The sequence below is a fragment of the Gadus chalcogrammus genome, chromosome 13, assembly GCF_026213295.1.
Source record: "Gadus chalcogrammus isolate NIFS_2021 chromosome 13, NIFS_Gcha_1.0, whole genome shotgun sequence".
In the NCBI taxonomy this organism is placed as follows: Eukaryota; Metazoa; Chordata; class Actinopteri; order Gadiformes; family Gadidae; genus Gadus; species Gadus chalcogrammus.
Window position 1 is genome coordinate 5,082,483 of NC_079424.1, and position 20,990 is coordinate 5,103,472.

General features: G+C 51.1%; 4 protein-coding genes across 13 annotated transcripts; 3 read left to right on the forward strand and 1 right to left on the reverse strand.

Annotated features, from left to right (window-relative positions):
- The first annotated feature begins 1,245 nt into the window (after window positions 1-1,245).
- LOC130402663 (zinc finger protein Eos-like) lies at window positions 1,246-9,761 on the forward strand. 10 transcript variants are annotated; one of them, XM_056606953.1, is made up of 8 exons: window positions 1,246-1,356; window positions 2,667-2,717; window positions 2,825-2,935; window positions 3,075-3,320; window positions 3,926-4,093; window positions 4,702-4,851; window positions 5,218-5,334; window positions 5,655-9,760. In XM_056606953.1, exons 1-8 carry the CDS (start codon window positions 1,311-1,313, stop codon window positions 6,551-6,553), a joined length of 1,788 nt encoding a protein of 595 aa, XP_056462928.1. In that variant the 5' UTR covers window positions 1,246-1,310; the 3' UTR covers window positions 6,554-9,760. The 10 variants fall into 10 exon arrangements, with proteins under 10 accessions (XP_056462928.1, XP_056462929.1, XP_056462937.1 ...); XM_056606954.1 differs by having other exon boundaries at window positions 2,831-2,935; XM_056606957.1 differs by having other exon boundaries at window positions 1,284-1,795; window positions 5,655-9,761.
- A 130-nt stretch (window positions 9,762-9,891) lies between these two features.
- On the forward strand, window positions 9,892-14,554 carry ccdc65 (coiled-coil domain containing 65). Its single transcript, XM_056606964.1, has 9 exons — window positions 9,892-9,977; window positions 10,311-10,508; window positions 11,009-11,176; window positions 11,789-11,958; window positions 12,061-12,199; window positions 12,435-12,608; window positions 13,233-13,448; window positions 13,739-13,891; window positions 13,997-14,554. Exons 2-9 carry the CDS (start codon window positions 10,362-10,364, stop codon window positions 14,291-14,293), a joined length of 1,464 nt encoding a protein of 487 aa, XP_056462939.1. The 5' UTR covers window positions 9,892-9,977; window positions 10,311-10,361; the 3' UTR covers window positions 14,294-14,554.
- On the reverse strand, window positions 14,429-16,519 carry fkbp11 (FKBP prolyl isomerase 11). Its single transcript, XM_056606966.1, has 6 exons — window positions 16,154-16,519; window positions 15,952-16,014; window positions 15,401-15,488; window positions 15,278-15,311; window positions 15,073-15,143; window positions 14,429-14,686 (listed from the first exon to the last, which is right to left on the reverse strand). Exons 1-6 carry the CDS (start codon window positions 16,253-16,255, stop codon window positions 14,475-14,477), a joined length of 570 nt encoding a protein of 189 aa, XP_056462941.1. The 5' UTR covers window positions 16,256-16,519; the 3' UTR covers window positions 14,429-14,474.
- Window positions 16,520-17,367: 848 nt separating this feature from the next.
- arf3b (ADP-ribosylation factor 3b) lies at window positions 17,368-20,259 on the forward strand. The gene is made up of 5 exons (XM_056606965.1): window positions 17,368-17,391; window positions 18,752-18,944; window positions 19,022-19,132; window positions 19,708-19,832; window positions 20,057-20,259. Exons 1-5 carry the CDS (start codon window positions 17,371-17,373, stop codon window positions 20,216-20,218), a joined length of 612 nt encoding a protein of 203 aa, XP_056462940.1. The 5' UTR covers window positions 17,368-17,370; the 3' UTR covers window positions 20,219-20,259.
- Window positions 20,260-20,990: the final 731 nt, after the last annotated feature.

A 20,990-nucleotide genomic window follows, 5' to 3' on the forward strand; every position in this document is an offset into this window, starting at 1 on the left:
AAACTGTTGTTTATCTATAAAATGTCAGTTTCACGATTAAGAATGTTACTTTGGTCAGGGCTAAAGCTGTTGGTAAAAATAGAATCTCCCAACTAAATGAAAAGATGAGCCATACGACAACCTTCTCCCAGCGGAGCAGTTTAATTCTGGTTATCCAGGGCTTCTGTTCTCATCCAGAAAACCCATTGTCTGTGTGACACAAAGGTAGGCCTAACAAAGGCTGCTTGAAATAGGTTTAGGGTTAGCCTAGCCTTTACTCAAAGGGCCACCAGTGACCAAAATCCCACGCTACCCCTCGCCATCAGTTCTTAATGTGTGGTGAATCGGTCAATATCAATACAACACTTATTTCTGTGCTTAGATCATTTCGGTTTTATTTATATTTTTCTTTATGTCAAGTAATAAATATAATAACTTTAATAACTATATAAAGTATGTTTTATTTTATTAATTCTTATATTCATTTTCATTGTCATCATGTTGAAGAACATTTTTCCAGACCTTGTCAACATGAATTGTAAGATCTCCACGAGGGAAATCGTCAGCTTTTCAAAATAATCGACCCAACATTCAAGCCTTTTGAAATTGTGATATTTGTTATAGATTTACGGTTTTGAAATGACTGTGTATTTGTATACATGGAGGCCACTTTCCTGAGAACTCAAAACTTGGGTAATGCGAGTAAAACATGCATTCTGTCAAACCTGTTTTTGGATTTTTTTTTGGAGAATGCTGGACGACCCCGATTTAATTAGCATCGATAGAAGGTCTCTTTAGTGTGGTTCCCTGCTGTATTGACACTCATTATTATACTCATCATTATTAAGGTGACCTTGGGTGTCTTGAAAGGCGCCTCTAAATTAAATGTATTATTATTATTATTATTATCCACCACAGAAAGACAACTTCCGTCCACTCCTACATCTGATTGTAATAAGTCCAAGGTTGGAAAACACATGCTATAAAAAGGGAGGTACCTGGTCAAAATATGTCTCAAAGAGATCAGGCTGACATTTGTATAGTTAGGGTCTAACATAATGCCCTTGGAATTAGAATAAAGTAGGCTACCCCAGTTGGTTGGTATTACTGAGACATGTATTGATTTGATTGTCATATGAACCGAAATGGGTGTTCTTATCATGATCATATCTTTTTCATTAAACCCATTACATCTTTCTATTGAATCGTTGTCATCTGTTTTTTAAAGTTACATTAATAGTTTGGTTTGTGTGGACCGGAAACAGAATCACAAACTCAAAAAACCGCTTCCGGGTCATGTCGTCGTCACACGGAAAAACCAAAACAAGTGGATGACATTTCTGACAGAAGCGGCCCGAACGGCGCCACCGGGAGAAGGTAACGAGCACGAACCACGTCGAGCCGACCCGGTCCCGGTGTCCCCCGCCTCACAGTACATACTGGAAGCGTGTCGTCACTGCTGGTTCACTCTATTTCAGTAAGAGCGGGCTAGCCCAATGCTAACCAGAGCTAGCATCATGGGAGGGGGGCGGCTGCCATAGCAACCGTCTGAGAAACACTGTGGCGCTTAATGCTAGCTCAACCAACTAGCTAGCTAGATAATACATCTACCACCTTAGTGACTCACGGTGAGCGCGGACCGCCTCGTCGCTCCTCGTCTAGCGGGCTTTAGAGACCTCAGAGCCCGCGGCCATGCGTCGCTGCCCGGGTCGCGGCGGGCTGGAACTGATCTGGGCTGTGATCTGATCAGACCCGAGCCTCACGTCACTTGTCAGAGGGCGAGAGGAGCCGCCAGACTATCTGGTCCACCCCGACAGTCAGTCCTTTAACTGTCACGTTGCCTCCGTGTCTCAGGGTCCACCAGGCAGTGCGTGTTGTTGAATGGGTTGAGCTCTGTGGGCTGTGATCCAAGACCTTTCGGGGTCGCGACCGCCGGCCGATGGACCGCTGCTAACGTCGGCGTTAGCAGCGGTCCATCGGCCGGCGGGCTGCGACCCCACAAGCAGAACGATCATACATGTCCAGGTATCATCTGTCTGTATGATCTGTCTGCTTGTGGGTCGCAGCCTGCCGATGGAGCGCTGCTAGCGTTTGAGGTAGCAGACGTTGCTGAACCTTGTTCTGTTCAGACCTCAGCGTACTGGGGCATTATTTGTTCTAGTTGACATGTGGATATCGGTTTGATAATCCATGTTGGGGTGACAGAAATGCTTTACTATAGACTGGCAAGTTAATCAATCAGCTAACTCACGTGGATTAGCATCCTTGAAGCTAGTTTTAATCAAATGTAATGATATTTGAAAGTATATTTTTATGTCAAAGCAGCAAAGGGCCTTTTTACTGCTTACTCAATCAAGTATATCTCAATATCAAAAGTGAATGTAGTCGTCGTGACTTTCAGGTGTCTGTTTCCCTGGGGTTAAGTCATGGACTGGAATTCCCTGGGGTTTAAAGTCATGGATTTGTATTCCCGGTGGTTTAGAAGTCATGGATTTGTATTCCCTGGGGTTTGAAATTCATTGATTTGTCTATTTCCTGTGGGTTAAAAGTTATAATCATCTGCAAATGTCTTGTTTTTCCAAATGTGGTGCTGTTATTTCTACAAAGATAGCTGAGGAGGGGGTGAAGGGTCATTGGTTGTTTATGTGCCTATTCACCAATAGTAATTCTGCTATTTTAATATTTAGCTCGTTTGAGTATGGATGTAGATGACTGCAATGGCTCGTCCTATATATCAGGTATGCATCTAAAGGGGGGGGGGGAATGATGCTTTATTTAGTTTCTACATTTACTAGAAATTGCCACCGGATGTGTCAATGTAAAAAAAAAAAAATCTTCTCTCGAGGTGCAGCAAGTGGTGAGTCTTCAGTGGAGAGGGAGTTTCCTGGGGCGCCCGGGGTTCCATCAGCAAGCACCCCCAACAGCCAGCACACCTCTCCTAGCCGCTCGCTCAGTGGTCAGTTTGAAATCGAATCACAATCATAAGAAACCCTTTCCTGTTTAGTGACTTGGTCCCGCACGGACCATTCACAAAAAAGTCTCGGACATAATTTGAAAAATGGACTGTTGGGTTCCTCTGTCCCCCCCCCCTCCAGCTAACTCCATTAAGGTGGAGCTGTACAGCGACGATGAGCCGGGCCGGGGGGGTGAGGAGGACGGGGGGGAGGACGGGGGTCCGGACCACGGGGGGGAGGGCGGAGGGGCCTACAGGGAGATGAACCACGTGGACGCCATGACCTCCGGAGCCACTCGACTTCCCAACGGGAAGCTCAAGTGCGACATCTGTGGCATGATCTGCATCGGACCCAACGTCCTCATGGTGCACAAGCGCAGCCACACAGGTGACACACGCCCCTCGCTAATTCTGTCTGCTGCACATAACGTCTTCCACTCTGCTGCTGCTAGTTTAGCATTGATTCCTGACAGCCTAACCAGTATCCCTTCTATCCAATCACTCGTCCTCCTAGTGAATGAGAGCACGGTTTGTGTGCTGCAGTCGTTTTAGTTAGTATGTATCGTAACAAAGCAAGGAAACAAGCATGCCTTTTCTATAATGAACCTTGAAGCGGTCCTTGAGGCTGGTAGAGATATGCTTCAAAGAACCGGTCGTCAAGCAGGAGATCGGATCTCTGCAGGGGGAAGAAGGGGAACAACTGTAGAAGCTTTGAAGGCGTTTTTATTCTACAAGCTACTTTGTGAATAATGAAATTAACTGGTAGAACACCATTTGCTGCAAGGCTCACTAGTGTCAGCGAGTATTTAGAATCTGTAACAAAGAGGAATGTACTTGATGAACTCCTAACCTCTCTGATTCTCCTGGCTTGATTCACACTGTGTGGTTTGGAGAGGCTGGGCGTTGAGAATGAGTGTTGTGTCGTGAGTTCTGCAGAAATACCCTCTTGGTGATATTTAGAATAAAACTCACTCTATTGTTGTTTACTCAAAGGTGAGCGACCCTTCCAGTGTAATCAGTGCGGCGCTTCGTTCACTCAGAAGGGAAACCTCCTCCGACACATTAAGTTGCACTCGGGAGAGAAGCCCTTTAAATGCCCCTTCTGCAGTTATGCCTGTCGTAGGAGAGACGCCCTCACCGGCCACCTCCGCACTCATTCGGGTGAGAGGGATTTGTACACGTGCATACACACACATCACCTCTGTCCACTGCAGTCTCTCTTTCACCATGTCACCAAACTGTACCACATTATTCCTAAGCCAGCCTTGTCTATGGTCCAGGCAGAGCTACTGGTTAAACCCATCCTGTGGCTCCGTTCCAAACGGGCCCTGTGATTCTCTGACGTCACACGTGGGAGTGTCCACCCAGGTGCACGCTGGATAGATCGCTAGTCTACCCAGTGGACTGTACCAACTGGTAGGCTTCTCTATCCATCATACATAGAGGGGGCCATCCCTACTTGTGAATTCAGGAAGTCACGGGGCAGGCCGATCGGGAAATGCCCGGTTTGGCTAATCTCACTGTCCCTTTGTGGTGAGAGGCCCTTGAGTTTATTCTTGATGATTAAGGGTTTCTAATAACCTACGACTGGTTCAAAATGGGCACGACCTGTACAGGTGGATGATCTTTTTAGTTCACTCATTCAAATCAACATGAATAGCCAAGAGTTGCACTACGATATTTCCTCACCAGAACTTAAGCACGTTTTGCACATGATGCCAATTCCGTTCCTTAATAACGACCCCCCCCCCCCCTCCCCCCGTGTCCAGTGTCCTCCCCTACCGTAGGGAAGCCCTACAAGTGCAGCTACTGCGGGCGGAGCTACAAGCAGCAGAGCACCCTGGAGGAGCACCGCGAGCGATGCCACAGCTACCTGCAGAGTCTGGAGACGCTGCACCCCGCCAGCACCCACCTCCCAGGTAGGGGCCCCAGCACCACACACCAGGGGACCCCAGGGTACAACAGGGGAGACACCAGGGCCCCGAGCACCAGGCCCTAGGGGCCACCCGTAGCTGAGGGCAGCCCCACTGAGATACTCTGAATAAGTCATAGCACTTATTTAACACATCAACTTGTGAAGAACTACTTTTAGCTGGCTAAACAATAATAAAAACACGTAAAATATTCTTTTCATTGAGCTGAATAACGCCAGGGGCCAGAGGATGACACGGGGGCATCCATGGCTCTGCCTCTTGTGTCACTGCCAGTAGAACCCTGGGAACCTCATTAGTGCTTCGTTAGAACCTCGTTAGAACCTCGTTAGAACCGTGTCCTTCCGCCTGCAGGAGAGGAGCTGAGGTTCACCCCTGACTCTGTGCTGCAGCCGCCCTCAGACCAGTTCCTCGACGGCCTCACTAGTAACTTCGCCAAGCGAAAGAGATCAACACCACAGAGATTTGTAGGTGAGCAATTGATCCAAAAGATGACGTAGTTGAGGTGAGCAGGAACACCAGGGGCCTCGAGGGGACAGAGCTCCACTAGGGTCGCTCTCCACGACACTGGCTCCAATACCGGAGCCTCAGTTGCCCTGAGAGTTAAATGGAAGCAGAAACAGTGCACGGTGTGTTATTGTTAAACCTTCTGGAATGATCTCCAGCTGCGCTCATTAAGAACCCTGCATTGGGAAGTGCAAAGGGGTTTTCTGTGTGTGCTCTTTTCAGAGCATCATGAAATCTGTCTTTTCTACGGCTTTATGTTATATATTTCTACATCTATATCTCAGGACAGAAGCACATGCGTCTCAACATGGCCGACGCGCCCTACGAGCTCAGCGCTGCGTTTGAGAAGGACGGAGACCTGAACCCTGCCCACCTTGAGACGCCCCACTTCCCCGGTCTGGGGGGAGACTACGCCGCTGCCCCAGGTGGAGGAGGTGGAGGTGATGGAGGTGGAGGAGGAGGGGATGGAGGAGGAGGGCTGACGGAGCTGACGGAGCAGCCCGCGCCGCCCCGCGGCCCTCCGTCGGCTCGGCCCTTGCGTTTGTCGGAGCTCCGCCCCTTGCTCAGCTCCGCGCACAGAGCCCCGCCCCCTCCGCAGGGGGCGCGGCTGGACTGTATGGGGGGCGGCGGCACCGGGGGAAGGGAAGCGGCGGAGGGCCACGAGGACCTGCCCTCTGGCCGCAGCGGCGCGCCGTCGCCTAGCAACGGTTGCCAGGACTCCACGGACACAGAGAGCCTGCACGACGAGCCGCAACTCCTCCACCACCACCACCACCACAACAACAACCTCCACTACAGCGGCGGCCCGGGCCCCGCCCCCCCGCCGCACCACCGGGCCCGAGGGAGACCCCTCCCCGGGCACGCCAAAGACGCGGAGCGGGAGGAGGCCGCCCCCCCGGGGGGCCACGCCTTCGCCGCCGCCCAGCCCACGCCGGGCTCCCCCGCCGCCCCCTCCTCCACCTCCCGGGAGGCGCTGCGGGTGGTGGACGGGGACGGGCGCGCCGTGCGCTCGTTCCGCTGCGAGCACTGCCGCGTGCTGTTCCTGGACCACGTCATGTTCACCATCCACATGGGCGCGCACGGCTTCCGCCAGCCCTTCGAGTGCAACATCTGCGGGCACCGCAGCCAGGACCGCTACGAGTTCTCCTCCCACATCGTCCGGGGGGAACACCTGCTGGAGTGAGGAGTCGGGGTCGGGCAGGAGGTCACCTGATCCACCAGGAGGGCTCCTATTGGAAGGACCCCCCCCCCCCCTGCTCCTTTTGGAGGGAACCCGCTGCTCCTATTGGAGGAACCGCCCTGCTTTGCTCCTATTGGAGGAACCCCGTTGCTCTGCTCCTATTGGAGGAACCCCGTTGCTCTGCTCCTATTGGAGGAACCCCCTTGCTCTGCTCCTATTGGAGGAACCCCCTGGCTGAGTTTGATCTGCACAACGTACCCACAGAGGGATCGGTAGTGGTCCACACTGGCCTCTGAGTCAGGACACTTTAACTAGTAGATTCTCTAGAGAGGTGTGGCTTAAAGAGAACTCCAAGGAAGGTCACATCATTTTAAATCTAAAAACAAGGTCCTATCATTCTTAATGCACTTTGAACGATGAATATCTCTGAAAATGCACTTTTGAATTATTTTATTATAGTAGATGAGTCATCACTGCACCTTTCTATCTTCAGAAGTGCCTTGCTCTAAAACAATATTTGACCCTTTGCTTTCTGATCAACAGTATATGCTTGATGTTATTTAATGTCTGAGAAGTTCCCCTCGTCTGCACTTTGACCGAGATATTGCAAAAGAATAGCTTACGATGTGGTCGCGGTCCTTTTTAAAACGAGCTCACCGTACACGGTGAAGTCGACACTTGTATTCCTTTTTCTTTTTTTTTTAAGATAAGCTTAAGAGCACTTTCCTCCAGCTTCATTCCTCCACTCTCTGAAGGTGGGGGCTTCTCTGTCGGGGCCAGGAGGGGTTTCGAATGCAGACCAAACTTGGCCCGACCTGTACGAGGAAACAGTCTGGACCTCGGTTAGGAAAGCACTTTGTTAGCTGTGTGTGTAGAGGATGAAGGGACAGGGAAGAGACCCATGTGAAGGGAAACTGAAAGGCTTTTATTGGTGTGAATGGTGGATAGAAATGTATGATATATCTATTTTTCTGGCTTTTGTTGCACTGATACCTGCCGGAACACAATTATATGAAAATATTTTATGGGAGAATACATTTATGACATGCACATTTCACTGAAAGTCTAAGGAAAGAAGGTTATTTTTTTCAAAGCGTTTCAAATTCCCTCTAAAGAGGACAGACACTGCCACTCACAGGAAGACGACTCGTCCATGAAGATGTCCTGAACCCCTCCCCTTACTTATGAAACACAACCAAACTGTTAATGTGGGGTGTATTTCAGGTAGTGTACAGTTTGGACGGTGCCTTTATGACCGGGACTCGATTGAAGGACATGAAACCAAACGTCACGTCTCGACAGGTGATCCTCCACGTTGTCGGCGACTCTGAGCGAACTCTTCTGAACCTCTGATTGGGTTCTGCAGAGACGGGAGAGGCAGAAGTACACAGTGGGATCTATTCCAACTCCCTTTTTGGAGAATTAGCGTATGCTTATTTGAGATGGCCTTGAGGTGCATTGGATTTGAAACACGTTTGAAATGAGTTTTGAAGTTTTCTGCCCGTTAGTTATAACCTGGCTTTATTATCGTCATAGAATATTAACTGACTGCCCGTTTGATGGAAGAATTCACTTTATATTTCACAAGTAGATGATGTTTGAAATGACATCCTGTAGCGTTTGGGTTCGATGGCGTTTCAGTGCTGTTGAGCTGCTCTGTTTTGATTCTCCTCTCTGGAATTTCTACCAGCGGTCTGTTTAAACTGCAAATAGGCGTCCTTAATATTTTTTATAAGCAGAGGAAGTGGGCGGGGTTAAGTCGTTAAACTCAACACATTTTTCTTGGACTTGGCCAAAGAACATCTTCTCATTATGATGTTTGTACTGAACGTGTTTCCTTTGATGTGGGAGAGGTGGAGTCCCATCTTTGAGTTCCATATACCGGTTCAACGGGTCGTTGGTACCATCAGTGATTCTGTCCCCTGATCTTGTCCAAATAGGTGTGCAATTCCTGCCCTGGTTGACGGTGTTATTCATGTTGACCTCAGTTCCTCCTGCAGGCACCGCTGATACACAACACTGTTTTCATCGTTTGTTTTGTCTATCTTTAGAAAAAGAAATCCACTTAATTTAAGATGGTCCCCTTTTAAAAAAAACGTTATGCCCTGTACTAGCAGCAAGACACTGACATGTTTTTATCTAGTTTCACTCGTTCACTGTATTGGTAGTGACTGATGTAAATTCACCCCATGGGCGTCTCATTCAGATGATTCTGCATGCGTTTGTGTATTACAAGGTGGAATGTGTTCACACCCATTGTTGTTAGAGAGCGATCTAAAGTAAAGGCCCCTGGTGTGATGAGAGGGTGAAATTAGTTCAGTCTGCCTTGCTTCTGTGCCTTTTGCCTTGGGAGTTCACCGTGTAATTCTTCAATGTTTGGTGTGCTAAACATTTTGTTCCCCCCGTTCACATCAGAGTGCTAAATTAGGACAACAATCAATGGCTGAAGTGGGCAGAATGGTAGACTCCACCTATTGAGGGAGACCTCACCCAGCGGTAAATCACTGCCGCCGTTGAGCTCTGATACGGCCGCTGGTCACCTGACACACTCGTATCAGTGCCTAGTTCCCCACGCTTAAGAAGTTTACCTGTTTGTGATCTGATGCTGAATCGTGTCCATCTCCTGTTCCTGCAACGCCCGAAACGGCTTCTTAATATCAGCACTGTAAATACTCTCTGATCGCTTTAAGTAACTGCAGAGCCTTTTTAAATGTATCCAACGTATGCAAGTACTTGTTTCAATCTTAAAACTACTGTCGGTTTTGTACTGTAAGCAGAGTCTATTAAAAATAAAATATTTGACAAACTACTTCCAGAATATGAAGTCAATGAGAATAGCACGTTTCTGTTTATATAACGATATGTTTGCTGGAGGGGAGCCCAATCCTCTTTACATTAGCTTCGGAGTGGGTCGTTGGGGCCCGCCCCGTTAGAGAAAACTGTCATCAGCACCAGAAAACAGCTGGAGAGGAGACCACCGCTGGTTGTGTACATTACCGGCCGCCGGCGTGTTGGTTTGCTACAGGGTCAGCGCGTGGTGTGATGCTCGGAGCGGTGCAGGTGAGCGGTGTTAGTCCCGAGGCCTTTAACCCCTCGGAGCAGTAGGCTGGCGGTGCTCCTGAGGCAGTTAACCCCTCCGTAACCATGCGCTCCCGGCCCATCAGATAAAACCAAACACTGTTCTAGACTCTCTCTTTGTACAAACGCCGATTTTTTTATATACACATTTAGGTACAATTATTGAAAACAACAATCAAGAGCAGTCGTGAGTGTTTAAATATAAAGTTGTATTGATTGACCTCATATTGCCCGCCTCGGTTGCTAGGAAACAGTCCACAACAGGAAGCTCCTCCAGCTACGGTGAGCGCCTCATCACGAACCCTTTTAAAGATAAACCTTTTAAAGATAAACCCCGCTGATATCAGAGGTAATCTCTAGAGATAAGGTCACCGTGTTGTGTTGTTATACGTTAACGGGGGTGGTGTAAGGAGCTGTGTTAAAGTGTTTACGGTTGGTTATGTGGAACTAGGCAGAGTGGGACTGATCTAAATGGGACTAATGGGAACCAATCATGAAACATTTATTGACATTTTGGACGTTTTTACGTCATAATGCTATCACCAGTCAAACTCTTCATACATTAACTGATTTACTTCCACAAAAAATTAATACTTATTAAACTACACTAATACTAATACTTGTAATCCTATAATAGTAGGCCTGGTGTACGCACGTCCATAAGACCTAATGCTGTATTCAGGTTTCATTGGCAAACTAAACAAACGTCTCAGAACCGGCCGAGGGTCTCAGGATGCCGAAGAAGGGCTCCAAGAAGGACGGTGGGGGGAAGGGGTCCGGGATGACGGACGAGGAGAGGGTCGTCTTCCTGCAGCAGAGGGCCGAGGCAGAGAAGGACAACGCCAAGAGGAAGGAAGAGATGCTCACTCAGTTCCTCAAGGTGAGCCCCCCTCAGACTGCCCCCTCTGAGGGCTGCAGCCATCCTTTACATTTACATTTAGGGCGTTTAGCAGACGCTTTTATCCACAGAGACTAACAATAAGTACATTTGTCAGAAGAAAGAAAAACAAAAATATATGGCTGTCGCCGGTACAGTTATGATGCCAAGCACTAACAATCGCCAGGTTAACCCATTCCCTGTATACAACAAAGATAGCTAGGATAAGATGCTACACGATGCTAAGTACTATTTTTAAGTGCAAGGACGTACAACATACAATAAAAGCGTACATTAGGTGCCGGGACGTACAAACATACACTAAGAGTGTACATTAAGTGCCAGGACGTAAATCATACAATAAGAGCGTACATTAAGTGCCAGGTTGTACAAATATATAATAAGTGTACATAAAGTGCCAGGACGTCCAACGTACAATAAGTGCGTAAGAGTGGGGTGGGGTAGAACCTCTGACCGTGTTCCCGCCCTGAACCGCTGAACAGGACAAGCTGCAGAAGGAGGAGAAGAACACGGCGGTCAACCTGCACAAGCTCACCCAGCAGTGGCGGGTCGTCCTCCGCCGGGCCCGGGGGGCGGAGCTGTCCCGGGAAGTGGACATCGTCAGCCAGACCTTCGAGAGGGTGCTGGACCGCAGAGACAGCGTCGTCAAGGTGAGCCGAGCTGCCCCTCCTCGTGGCTGGGGGTCTTCAGACTGTGTTTGGGGGACTGTCTGGTTGAAGATGTCCATCGTCGTGGCTGGGGGTCTTCAGAGTGTGTTGGGGGACTGTCTGGTTGAAGATGTCCATCGTCGTGGCTGGGGGGCTTCAGACTGTGTTGGGGGACTGTCTGGTTGAAGATGTCCCTCCTCGTGGCTGGGGGTCTTCAGACTGTGTTGGGGGACTGCCTGGTTGTAGATGTCCCTCCTCGTGGCTGGGGGGCTTCAGACTGTGTTGGGGGACTGTCTGGTTGAAGATGTCCATCGTCGTGGCTGGGGGTCTTCAGACTGTGTTGGGGGACTGTCTGGTTGAAGATGTCCCTCCTCGTGGCTGGGGGGCTTCAGGCCTCGTTGGGGGGACTGTCTGGTTGAAGATGTCCATCGTCGTGGCTGGGGGTCTTCAGACTGTGGTGGGGGACTGTCTGGTTGAAGATGTCCCTCCTCGTGGCTGGGGGTCTTCAGACTGTGGTGGGGGACTGTCTGGTTGAAGATGTCCCTCCTCGTGGCTGGGGGTCTTCAGCCTGTGGTGGGGGACTGTCTGGTTGAAGATGTTCGTCACGCGTTGCAGTGCCTGGTGGGGGACCTGAGCGAGGCGGAGCAGCAGTTTGGTCTGGCCCTGCGCTCCCAGCTGCACTACGTGGACCGCCTGCTGGCGCTGCAGACGGGGAGGCTGGCCTTCTTCCAGCAGCGCTGGGACGGGGACCTCCAGGAGCTGGGCACGGAGTTCAGCGCGGAGCGGTCGGTGCTCCTCTCCGTCAGAGCGGTTCTTTAACGGCGCCCCTCGGGTTTTCACCGCCGCCTCGCTAGAACTCGCTCTGGCTCCGGGTTTGTGTGTTTCAGGGAGCTGATCTACTCCCTGCATCGGCGCGACTGCACCTATCTGGAGGACGTGAGCGCGGCCATGGAGCTCCACCGCAGCGAGGCCGACGACCTGGGCCGGCTCGACTACCAGAGCACCAGGGACGAGATCAAGACCAAGGTCCGTGCGTTAGAGGGATCATCATCAGCATGACGGGATGGGACGGGGTGATGGGGAGAATGCTTTGATGGGATGAATAATCCACATGACTCGCGGGGTGAATGTGACGATGGGATGAATAATCAGCATCACTCGTGGGGTGAACGCGTGGAGCTTTAGGGAGGGACATCGTCACTGTGAGGTACCGTTCTCTGGCCGGGCGTTCAACGTGGCGTCTGGTGGTGTCTCCTGACAGTACATCAGTGAGAAGCACGCGCTGGTGGTGCAGATGGACCAGGTGATGCGGCAGGTGCGTCAGGGCATGGGCGTCACCGAGGACCAGCGCACCGCCCTGAACAACCTCCTGCTGAGCGACCAGCGGCGCGCCCAGGAGATAGACGTACAGATGAAGAGGCTGCAGAAGATGCAGGTGAGCTGAAGTGTTAGTCTCTGGCCCCTCAACCACCCTCCCGGGGTTGGGTAGAAGAAAAGCACCACATTCTCATCATTGAGTCCTTCTCCCCACACCTCTCTGACCATCTTGAGAAAAAAAGCTTAAAAGATGGCGGCCAGCTTGCTTGTTTATAAATAACACGCGTCTACACCCAGCTGGCCACTTCACCTCCTCCCTGGGGGGTTAAAACATGCTGTCAATGGGGGTAAACCATGTTGTCCCTGGGGGGTAAAACATGCTGTCCCTGGGGGGTTAAAACATGCTGTCAATGGGGGTAAACCATGTTGTCCCTGGGGGGTAAAACATGTTGTCCCTGGGGGGTAAAACATGTTGTCCCTGGGGGTAAAACATGCTGTCACTGGAGGGTAAAACATGCTTTCCCTGGGGGTAAAACATGCTGTAACCGGGGGGTAAAACATGCTGTCCCAGGGGGGTACAACATGCTGTCCCAGGGGGTACAACATGCTGTCACTGGGGGTAAAACATGGGGGGGCCACACTGCCTGACCCCTTAACCCCCAGGCCGCTGCTGAAGCACCCCTTTGACCCCTGCTGTACTCTGCGCGTTCCCCCCCCCCCCCGCCCCCCCGGTCGTTCCCAGGAGTCGATCGCCGCCCTCCGGAGGCCCGACCCCGGCCAGAAGGAGCGCGAGGCGGTGGCCCGGGACCTGAGGGCCACCAAGGAGGCGGTGACCCAGCAGACCCGCGAGCTCAAGGCCCGGCTGGGCCACGCCCGCATGCTGGACAGGAAGCGGCTCACCGCCCTCAGCGTCCAGAGCAGCGCCGCCGCCAAGCAGCTCCAAGGCCTCATCACCAAGGTGACCGTCAGTCATCAGAGACGTCCCCTCCACCCTCCTGAGGCTGAACTCCTCCCAGACCCTCAGAACAGAGTCTCAGGTGGTCGGTTCTGTCCGACCGCAGGGAGAGAACACTGTACTTTTACATTCAGGGCGCTAAGCAGACGCTTTTATCCAAAGCCACTTACAATAAGTATAATTGTCAGAAGATAGAGAAACAACAATGTATACATCGGTAGAGTAACGGCCTTTACGTACGGTAGCCTGACGATCATAACAGTGTCGTGTCGTCTGCTGCGTCTCGACCCAAGGGAGGGAAGAGCTTACGTCGGGCCGAGATGTGCCGGCGGTTTGAATCGGAGCACGAGAAGGTTCTGCCGTTCTACGCCTCGTCCTTAACGCCCGAGGAACAGAGCCGGGAGGAGCAGCGGGCGATGGAGCCGCCCTCGGAGGAGCTCGCACGGGTAGACGCTCTACCCCCCGCGCTCAGCTCACCACTGTAGGTTCTGTAACCGACGCCTCACTCTCCTCACGCCTCCTCTCCCCCCTCTCCCCCTCCCCTCCCCCAGGCCCTGATGGACTACTCGGACCTGGCCCGCTTCTGGCAGCGCTACAACAAGGTCCTGCTGGAGCGCCTGGTCCTGGAGAAGGAGAAGGAGGTCCTGACGCAGGAGAACCGGCAGCTGCAGGGCCTACTGCGGCAGTACATGGACGGCATCTCCGTCAGCGACGAGACCCTCCGACGGCAGAACCCCCTGCTCATGGTGTCGCGGCCCACCCTGGCCCCGCCCCCCGGCACCGAGCGACGGCCCCCCCGGCACACGGTCGTCGTCGAGGCGGTGCGCGTGATTCAGAACGCGCGCTGATGCCGTGAGAGGCTGTGGGGGAAGCGGGTTCACGGCTGGCGGATGTTGTTGTGTGTAGCGTGTGGTCTGTCCTCCGGCTGATAAAGAGGGTCTGTGCCCAGTGGGATTATAAATAAAGCAAAGAAAGGACAAGATTACGTTTTTTGGTCTTTTATTTAAATAGCGCGGGCCCCCTGCGGGATTACTTCTTCTTGCTCTTCTTGTCCTTGGTCTTCTTCCTGCCCTGCGACGACGGAGCGCTGGCCTTCTTGTACAGATAGAGTCCCACCAGGCCCAGCAGGGTGGGCACCAGGGCCAGGCACACCAGGGGGAACACCTCGTTCACCATCCTCTGCCACCGCGTCTGCTGCGCGACCGCCAGCACCTCCACCTCGAACTCCAGCACCGCGTCGCCTGGGGAGACACCGGCCGTCACGTGGGGCTCTGTCTGTCTGTCTGTCTGTCTGTCTGTCTGTCTGTCTGTCTGTCTGTCTGTCTGTCTGTCTGTCTGTCTGTCTGTCTGTCTGTCTGTCTGTCTGTCTGTCTGTCTGTCTGTCTGTCTGTCTGTCTGTCTGTCTGTCTGGGTGGGTGTGTTAAAGGGACGCCCTGTTATGTGTATGTTGGGGGACGCTCTCTTTGTGTCTGTGTTAAAGGGACGGTGTGTGTGTTTAAAGGGACGCTCTTTGTGTGTGTGTGTGTGTGTGTGTGTGTGTGTGTGTGTGTGTGTGTGTGTGTGTGTGTGTGTGTGTGTGTGTGTGTGTGTTAAAGGGACACTCTTTGTGTGTGCCTGTGTGTGGTACCTGGGATAGTGGGGGGGTACCCTCTCTTGCCGTACGCCAGGTGGGATGGTATAGTGGCCTTGATCTTTTGTCTACATCATAAAAGACAAAATAATGACCAAATTTAAAATACAATTAACATTCCAATGCATAAAATATTAGTTTTAATTCACTCAGTGATTTACAGGGATTCTTGCGCAGCATTTTACAGCCATGTCGGACTTACCCTTCACAAACTCCAATCAAGCTCTGCTCCAGCCCTTAAAAAGATAAGATAAAGTTAAGTCAACAGGCTGCTTCATGTAACGCCTGGAATTTATGAACACTGTGAGAACAGCTCAGTTGTTACCGGGAATAACGGTCTTCTTTCCCAGCTCCACAAACAGAGGGTCGCGGGTCACGGAGGTGTCAATCACCTTGCCATCCATCAGTTTACCCTGTCAAATAAAAACAACAACATTAAAATAACGTTCAATTTACTTCGCTTTACATTAACCCTAACCATAAGGACCATTGTATTGGTGAGAAGGACAAGTCTAATCTCATAGTAAAAGTTGCTTCGCTGGTAGGGTCTCTAGTAGAGTCGAGTAGAGCCTCTGTTCGAGCTTGTCTCGGACTGCTGACGTGTTGCTCTCATCTGGCGCGTGAAGAAGCGCTTTGTCCGCGAGCACACAGACTGATCCGCGGAGAGAGCAGGCGCTCCCCGCCGCCGGAGAGGGGTCTCCGACACAGGGGGTCTTAAACCGGTTTAAATGTGTCACTGCAGATGCACGTCATCCATCCAGATGTTGACCCCAGTTCAGGCTGCGCTGCCACATACACAACCAGGGGAGCTGAGAACTTCTCCGCTCGATCCCCCTTCCCCTCAGCAGAACTCGGAGCGTTCAGAGAGCGGCTCACCGTGTAGTGGATCTGCAGTGTGTCCCCCATGGCCGACCTCACCAAGCAGCTCTCAGGGCTCACCTAGGATCGAAAAGTAAAGAACGGAGTGGGAGCTGGATTTATGAATGAACCGAGACTTCCTCCAGATGTGCGGGTCCTCCAGAACCTCAGCCGCCGACCGAGGTGTCGGCTGAGGTTCCAGATGTTCGAGGCTACTCACCAGGGTCTCCACGAGCAGTTCCTCCACAGCATTCTGTTCCTCTTGTGTTAACACGCAAGTGACGCTGGCCAGCAATACTAATATGATCGCCGCTGACTTCATTTCGAAAGCGTAAGTTGTGGAAAACGAGGAGCGTGAAAGTTGGGTGAATCGGTTCTGCAGCAGCGACCTCCGAGCTCCAGCTCCTCTAATGGACTGCGGTTAGAGAGGAACGCTGATGTGGTGTTAGATCTCCCTGATAACAGGTAGTTCACCGCGGACGTTATCCCGATCCCTGAATCGCCTCGACGTGACCGAGTCCAACATCTCACCAGCAGCACCCACAGGCTGTGCTGGGTAACCTCGCTCCCAGGCGTTCTCCTCTCACGACCCCACTACGGGACGGGATGCTCCAAAGGAGCGTTATTGGCGAGAGAGGGAGGGACTTCGGAAAGAAGCATTTCCGTTTCCGTCACATGTGTCTATTATTGGTTTGCTAAATTATTGTAAAAAAAATCTTCCATATTTATTTCCCTTGTCGACGTTATTGTTATTATAATTTGGATTTTTTTCTCGCTACAGGGAATATCAACTGGCTTACACAGCTCCGGAAGTAAGGGAACTGAAATGGCATTGAAAATACCGGGATAACGCGATTAACCAGGACCCCCTCTCATCCTCTCTGATGGGTGGAAAACGGAAACCTTACAGTTACCTTTCATGAGCTCATAGTTAATCCAAGTCTTTAAATGCCGAGGATGACACTACGATATTCTTGGTATGAATCTTGCAATGTTCAGATATTTCCTTCCATTCTAGGCTATAACCCACAAGCTTTATCCCCGTGTTTGGGTCTTAGACTCTATTATAGAAAATATTCTAACATTAATCAATTGTATCCAATGAGTTGGATTTCAAGTCTCCTAACGAAATTAGGTAGTGTACTCACTGGTTACTAGTAACTACTAGTATACTGGTACTTTAAACGGAGCTATCGGTGGAGGCTTAGCTGAACTACAAACTAAGCACTAATAAATAATAATACGAATACGAATTAAAATAAATAAACATTCTTTCAGAGTGTCGAACTATTTTGGACATAATAATAATGATAGATATTAGTTAACGTTATCAGCCTACCATCCAATCAGAGCCGCCTCTCAGACAAAAGGGGCGTGTCAGACACGTGCTATCGCGAGATCACCGCCATCATCCGCTAAATATCGCGATATCATCGTATGCGGCTTATTGCAGCCAAGGTAAGTGAGCATCATTCGAATAATAAGGGTTCGGTTAATCAAAGCTTATGATCAAGATACAAAGTAGTACACATTGTCCGCATGTGCGCCAGCTGTTTTAGAAGGCTTGGCGGACGGCCTGCTGGGATTAACGTGTCATCATGAGCGGATGAATCGCAGGACATGATGGGCTGATCGCACTGTCAACAATTTTTGCAAATCAATTCTCGGATGCGATGTGGATGTGTGGGTCGCAGTCAATAATGTGATTGATTATCATAAATATGATGCACATCCATATTTAAATGTGATGGAGAGTGACCGCAGTCATCATGGTACAACGCACCCCACCTGTCAGGGTTATGCTGGGGCTCAGTCCGCTCAAGGAGGGGTCCGGACGGAGGCCCCTCCTGGGGCTCAGACGGCACCATGGGGGGGGGGGGGGGGGGGGGGGTCCGGACCGAGGACCCCCCCGGGCTCTGAACCGGAGTGGTTCTCTGGTAGCGAACCCTTTCAGGACCATGGAAAGGTCTTCAGGCAGGGGAACATGTCTTCATCCACCGCAGCTGCTGCTTGGACCGTTTTGACATTAAGGTTTAGCTCCCTGTTGTATTGTTTAAATCCATTTGTTCTAAGAGCCTTCACTATAAGGTATTCACTACTATCACCAAGAGTGGAGACATAGGCCAACAGTCACATGCATAGTTGCCCTACTTATGGGTATCAGCCTGGAATCATGGAACAATCATACAGGATCATACATATCTCTCTCTCTCTCTCTCTCTCTCTCTCTCTCTCTCTCTCTCTCTCTCTCTCTCTCTCTCTCTCTCTCTCTCTCTCTCTCTCTCTCTCTCTCTCTCTCTCTCTCTCTCTCTCTCTCTCTATCCTTGCTGTTGTGGTTTGTCAAATTAGCTTGTGTTGAGAATATGAATCTGAGAGTGTGTCCTTGGAGGTATAAGACAGAGCCTATACAGACGTGTGGAATATGTGGTCCTATCAGTTCAGCATTATAACCATACATTATTTAATGATAAATGATGTTAGTAACGCTATTCATGTAGCAACACTATGCATGTAGTCACACTATTCATGGAGTACCACTATTCATGTAGCCACACATCACTCCATTCATTTAGTCATACCATTCATATAATCCCACTATTCATGTAGTTGTACCACTCATGTAGTCACACCATCCATGTAGTCACACCATTCATGTAATCACACCATTCATGTACGCACACCATTCATGTACGCACACCATTCATGTAATCATACCATTCATGTAATCACACCATTCATGTACGCACACCATTCATGTCACTACATGTTGTAGCTGCTAGTTTCCGATTGGTCTCTTCAGTCCTTCCTGTTCCTTCAGGTCGATTGGAGAAGAGAACCCTTCCAGGAGAACTGCGTGTTGATCATGGGGAACCTCTTTGGGAATCTGCTGAAGAGCCTGATAGGGAAGAAGGAGATGAGGATCCTCATGGTGGGGCTGGACGCCGCCGGGAAGACCACCATCCTGTACAAACTCAAACTGGGGGAGATCGTCACCACCATCCCCACCATCGGTACGTGAACACATGGCCCGTGAGAGGGCGGTGCCCTGGGTGGTGGGGACGGTGCGCTCACCTGTCTCTCCTGGCAGGGTTCAACGTGGAGACGGTGGAGTACAAGAACATCAGCTTCACCGTGTGGGACGTGGGCGGGCAGGACAAGATACGCCCCCTCTGGAGGCACTACTTCCAGAACACCCAGGGTGAGCCTGTCTGTCTGTCTGTCTGTCTGTCTGTCTGTCTGTCTGTCTGTCTGTCTGTCTGTCTGTCTGTCTGTCTGTCTGTCTGTCTGTCTGTCTGTCTGTCTGTCTGTCTGTCTGTCTGTCTGTCTGTCTCTGTCTATCTGTCTGTCTGTCTGTCTGTCTGTCTGTCTGTCTGTCTGTCTGTCTGTCTGTCTGTCTGTCTGTCTGTCTGTCTCTCTGTCTGTCTGTCTGTCTGTGTCTGTTGGTCTGTCTGTATGTCCGGCTCTCTCTCTCTCTCTCTCTCTCTCTCTCTCTCTCTCTCCCTTTCTCTCTCTCCCTTTCTCTCCCCCCCTCTCTCTCCTCCCCTCTCCCTCTCTCGTTCACCCTCACTCCCCCTCTCTCACTCCCCCGCTCTCTCTCTCGCTCCCCCGCTCTCTCTCTCTCTCTCTCTCTCTCTCTCTCTCTCGCTCTCTCTCGCTCTCTCTCTCTCTCTCTCTCTCTCTCTCTCTCTCTCTCTCTCTCTCTCTCTCTCTCTCTCTCTCTCTCTCTCTCTCTCTCTCTCTCTCTCTCTCTCTCTGATCCCTCTGTTTGTTCAGGTCTGATCTTCGTGGTGGACAGTAACGATCGCGAGCGGGTGAACGAGGCACGGGAGGAGCTCATGAGGATGCTGGCCGAAGATGAGCTCAGAGACGCCGTGCTCCTCATCTTCGCCAATAAGCAGGTAAAACACACACACACACACACACACACACACACACACACACACACACACACACACACACACATGCATATGATGCATAGGGTTAGGGTCAGGGTTAGGGTCAAAGTCAGGGTTAGGGTCAGGCTTTGAGTTAGAGTTAGGGTCAGGGAGAGGGGTCAGGGTCATGTTTAGGGGTTAGCTGGATCGATGCCATTCACTTCATCCAACTCCTCCTCTCTGGACAGGATTTGCCGAATGCCATGAACGCTGCCGAGATCACGGACAAGCTGGGTCTGCACTCCCTCCGCCACCGCAACTGGTACATCCAGGCCACCTGCGCCACCAGCGGGGACGGCCTCTACGAGGGCCTCGATTGGCTGGCCAATCAGCTGAAGAACAAGAAGTAAAGGTCTTAACGAGGAGATGCAGCAGGAGTGGACACTTGAGGTTTCTGGAAGTCCAGGGGGTGGGGGGGGGGGGGGGGGGGTTGTGTGTAATAAGTATGAGGGTGTGAGAGAGTGGGCACATTTCTACTTGTTTTCGAAGCTTTGATTTTTTTGCGTTTCTGAAAGAAACGAAATATCATATCTGTATTTATTTATAGCCACATTAACGCAGACACACCCACAGACACTCGCTCCTCCTGAGTGGCGTCTCACAGCTGTGATGGAGGAGCTGCGCTCTTGCTCTGTGGTCACAGGGTTCAGAAGAGCCCTCATAGCTTTGTGGCTTCATCATTCCTCCAGCGCTCATGCTCTCAGTATTTGGTGGGCAGTGGTGATGCACTTTGATACCCAGATGCACGTGTGAGTGGCCGTTTATTTCTGTGCGCTTATTAACAAGCTTTTGGCCACTTAACCACGACTCGCGACAGGGAACAGCCCTGGTTGCTCAGTCTGGACTGACGGAACCGCCATGGGCAGCGTGAGGTCCTGGTTCCTCAGAGCAGCGCGGGAACCTGGTTCCTCAGAGCAGCGCGAGAACCTGGTTCCCTCGGAGCAGTGTGAGAACCTGGTTCCTCAGAGCAGTGTGAGAACCTGGTTCCTCAGAGCAGTGTGAGAACCTGGTTCCCTCAGAGCAGTGTGAGAACCTGGTTCCTCAGAGCAGTGTGAGAACCTGGTTCCTCAGAGCAGTGTGAGAACCGGGTTCCCTCGGAGCAGCGCGGGAACCTGGTTCCTC

Excerpts from the sequence above, each read along its gene's own strand:
- LOC130402663 (XM_056606953.1), top strand. The coding sequence starts at position 1,311 with ATGACATTTCTGACAGAAGCGGCCCGAACGGCGCCACCGGGAGAAG. Across the intron at positions 1,357-2,666 it reads AACGGCGCCACCGGGAGAAG|CTCGTTTGAGTATGGATGTA; the intron begins GTAACGAGCACG and ends TTTAATATTTAG. Across the intron at positions 2,718-2,824 it reads TGGCTCGTCCTATATATCAG|GTGCAGCAAGTGGTGAGTCT; the intron begins GTATGCATCTAA and ends TCTTCTCTCGAG.
- ccdc65 (XM_056606964.1), top strand. The coding sequence starts at position 10,362 with ATGCCGAAGAAGGGCTCCAAGAAGGACGGTGGGGGGAAGGGGTCCGGG. Across the intron at positions 13,449-13,738 it reads TCCAAGGCCTCATCACCAAG|GGAGGGAAGAGCTTACGTCG; the intron begins GTGACCGTCAGT and ends TCTCGACCCAAG. Across the intron at positions 13,892-13,996 it reads CCTCGGAGGAGCTCGCACGG|GCCCTGATGGACTACTCGGA; the intron begins GTAGACGCTCTA and ends CCCCTCCCCCAG.
- fkbp11 (XM_056606966.1), bottom strand. The coding sequence starts at position 16,255 with ATGAAGTCAGCGGCGATCATATTAGTATTGCTGGCCAGCGTCACTTGC. Across the intron at positions 15,489-15,951 it reads CACTGCAGATCCACTACACG|GGTAAACTGATGGATGGCAA; the intron begins GTGAGCCGCTCT and ends TTTATTTGACAG. Across the intron at positions 15,144-15,277 it reads TTGATTGGAGTTTGTGAAGG|ACAAAAGATCAAGGCCACTA; the intron begins GTAAGTCCGACA and ends TTTATGATGTAG.
- arf3b (XM_056606965.1), top strand. The coding sequence starts at position 17,371 with ATGCGGCTTATTGCAGCCAAG. Across the intron at positions 17,392-18,751 it reads TGCGGCTTATTGCAGCCAAG|GTCGATTGGAGAAGAGAACC; the intron begins GTAAGTGAGCAT and ends CTGTTCCTTCAG. Across the intron at positions 19,133-19,707 it reads CTACTTCCAGAACACCCAGG|GTCTGATCTTCGTGGTGGAC; the intron begins GTGAGCCTGTCT and ends CTGTTTGTTCAG.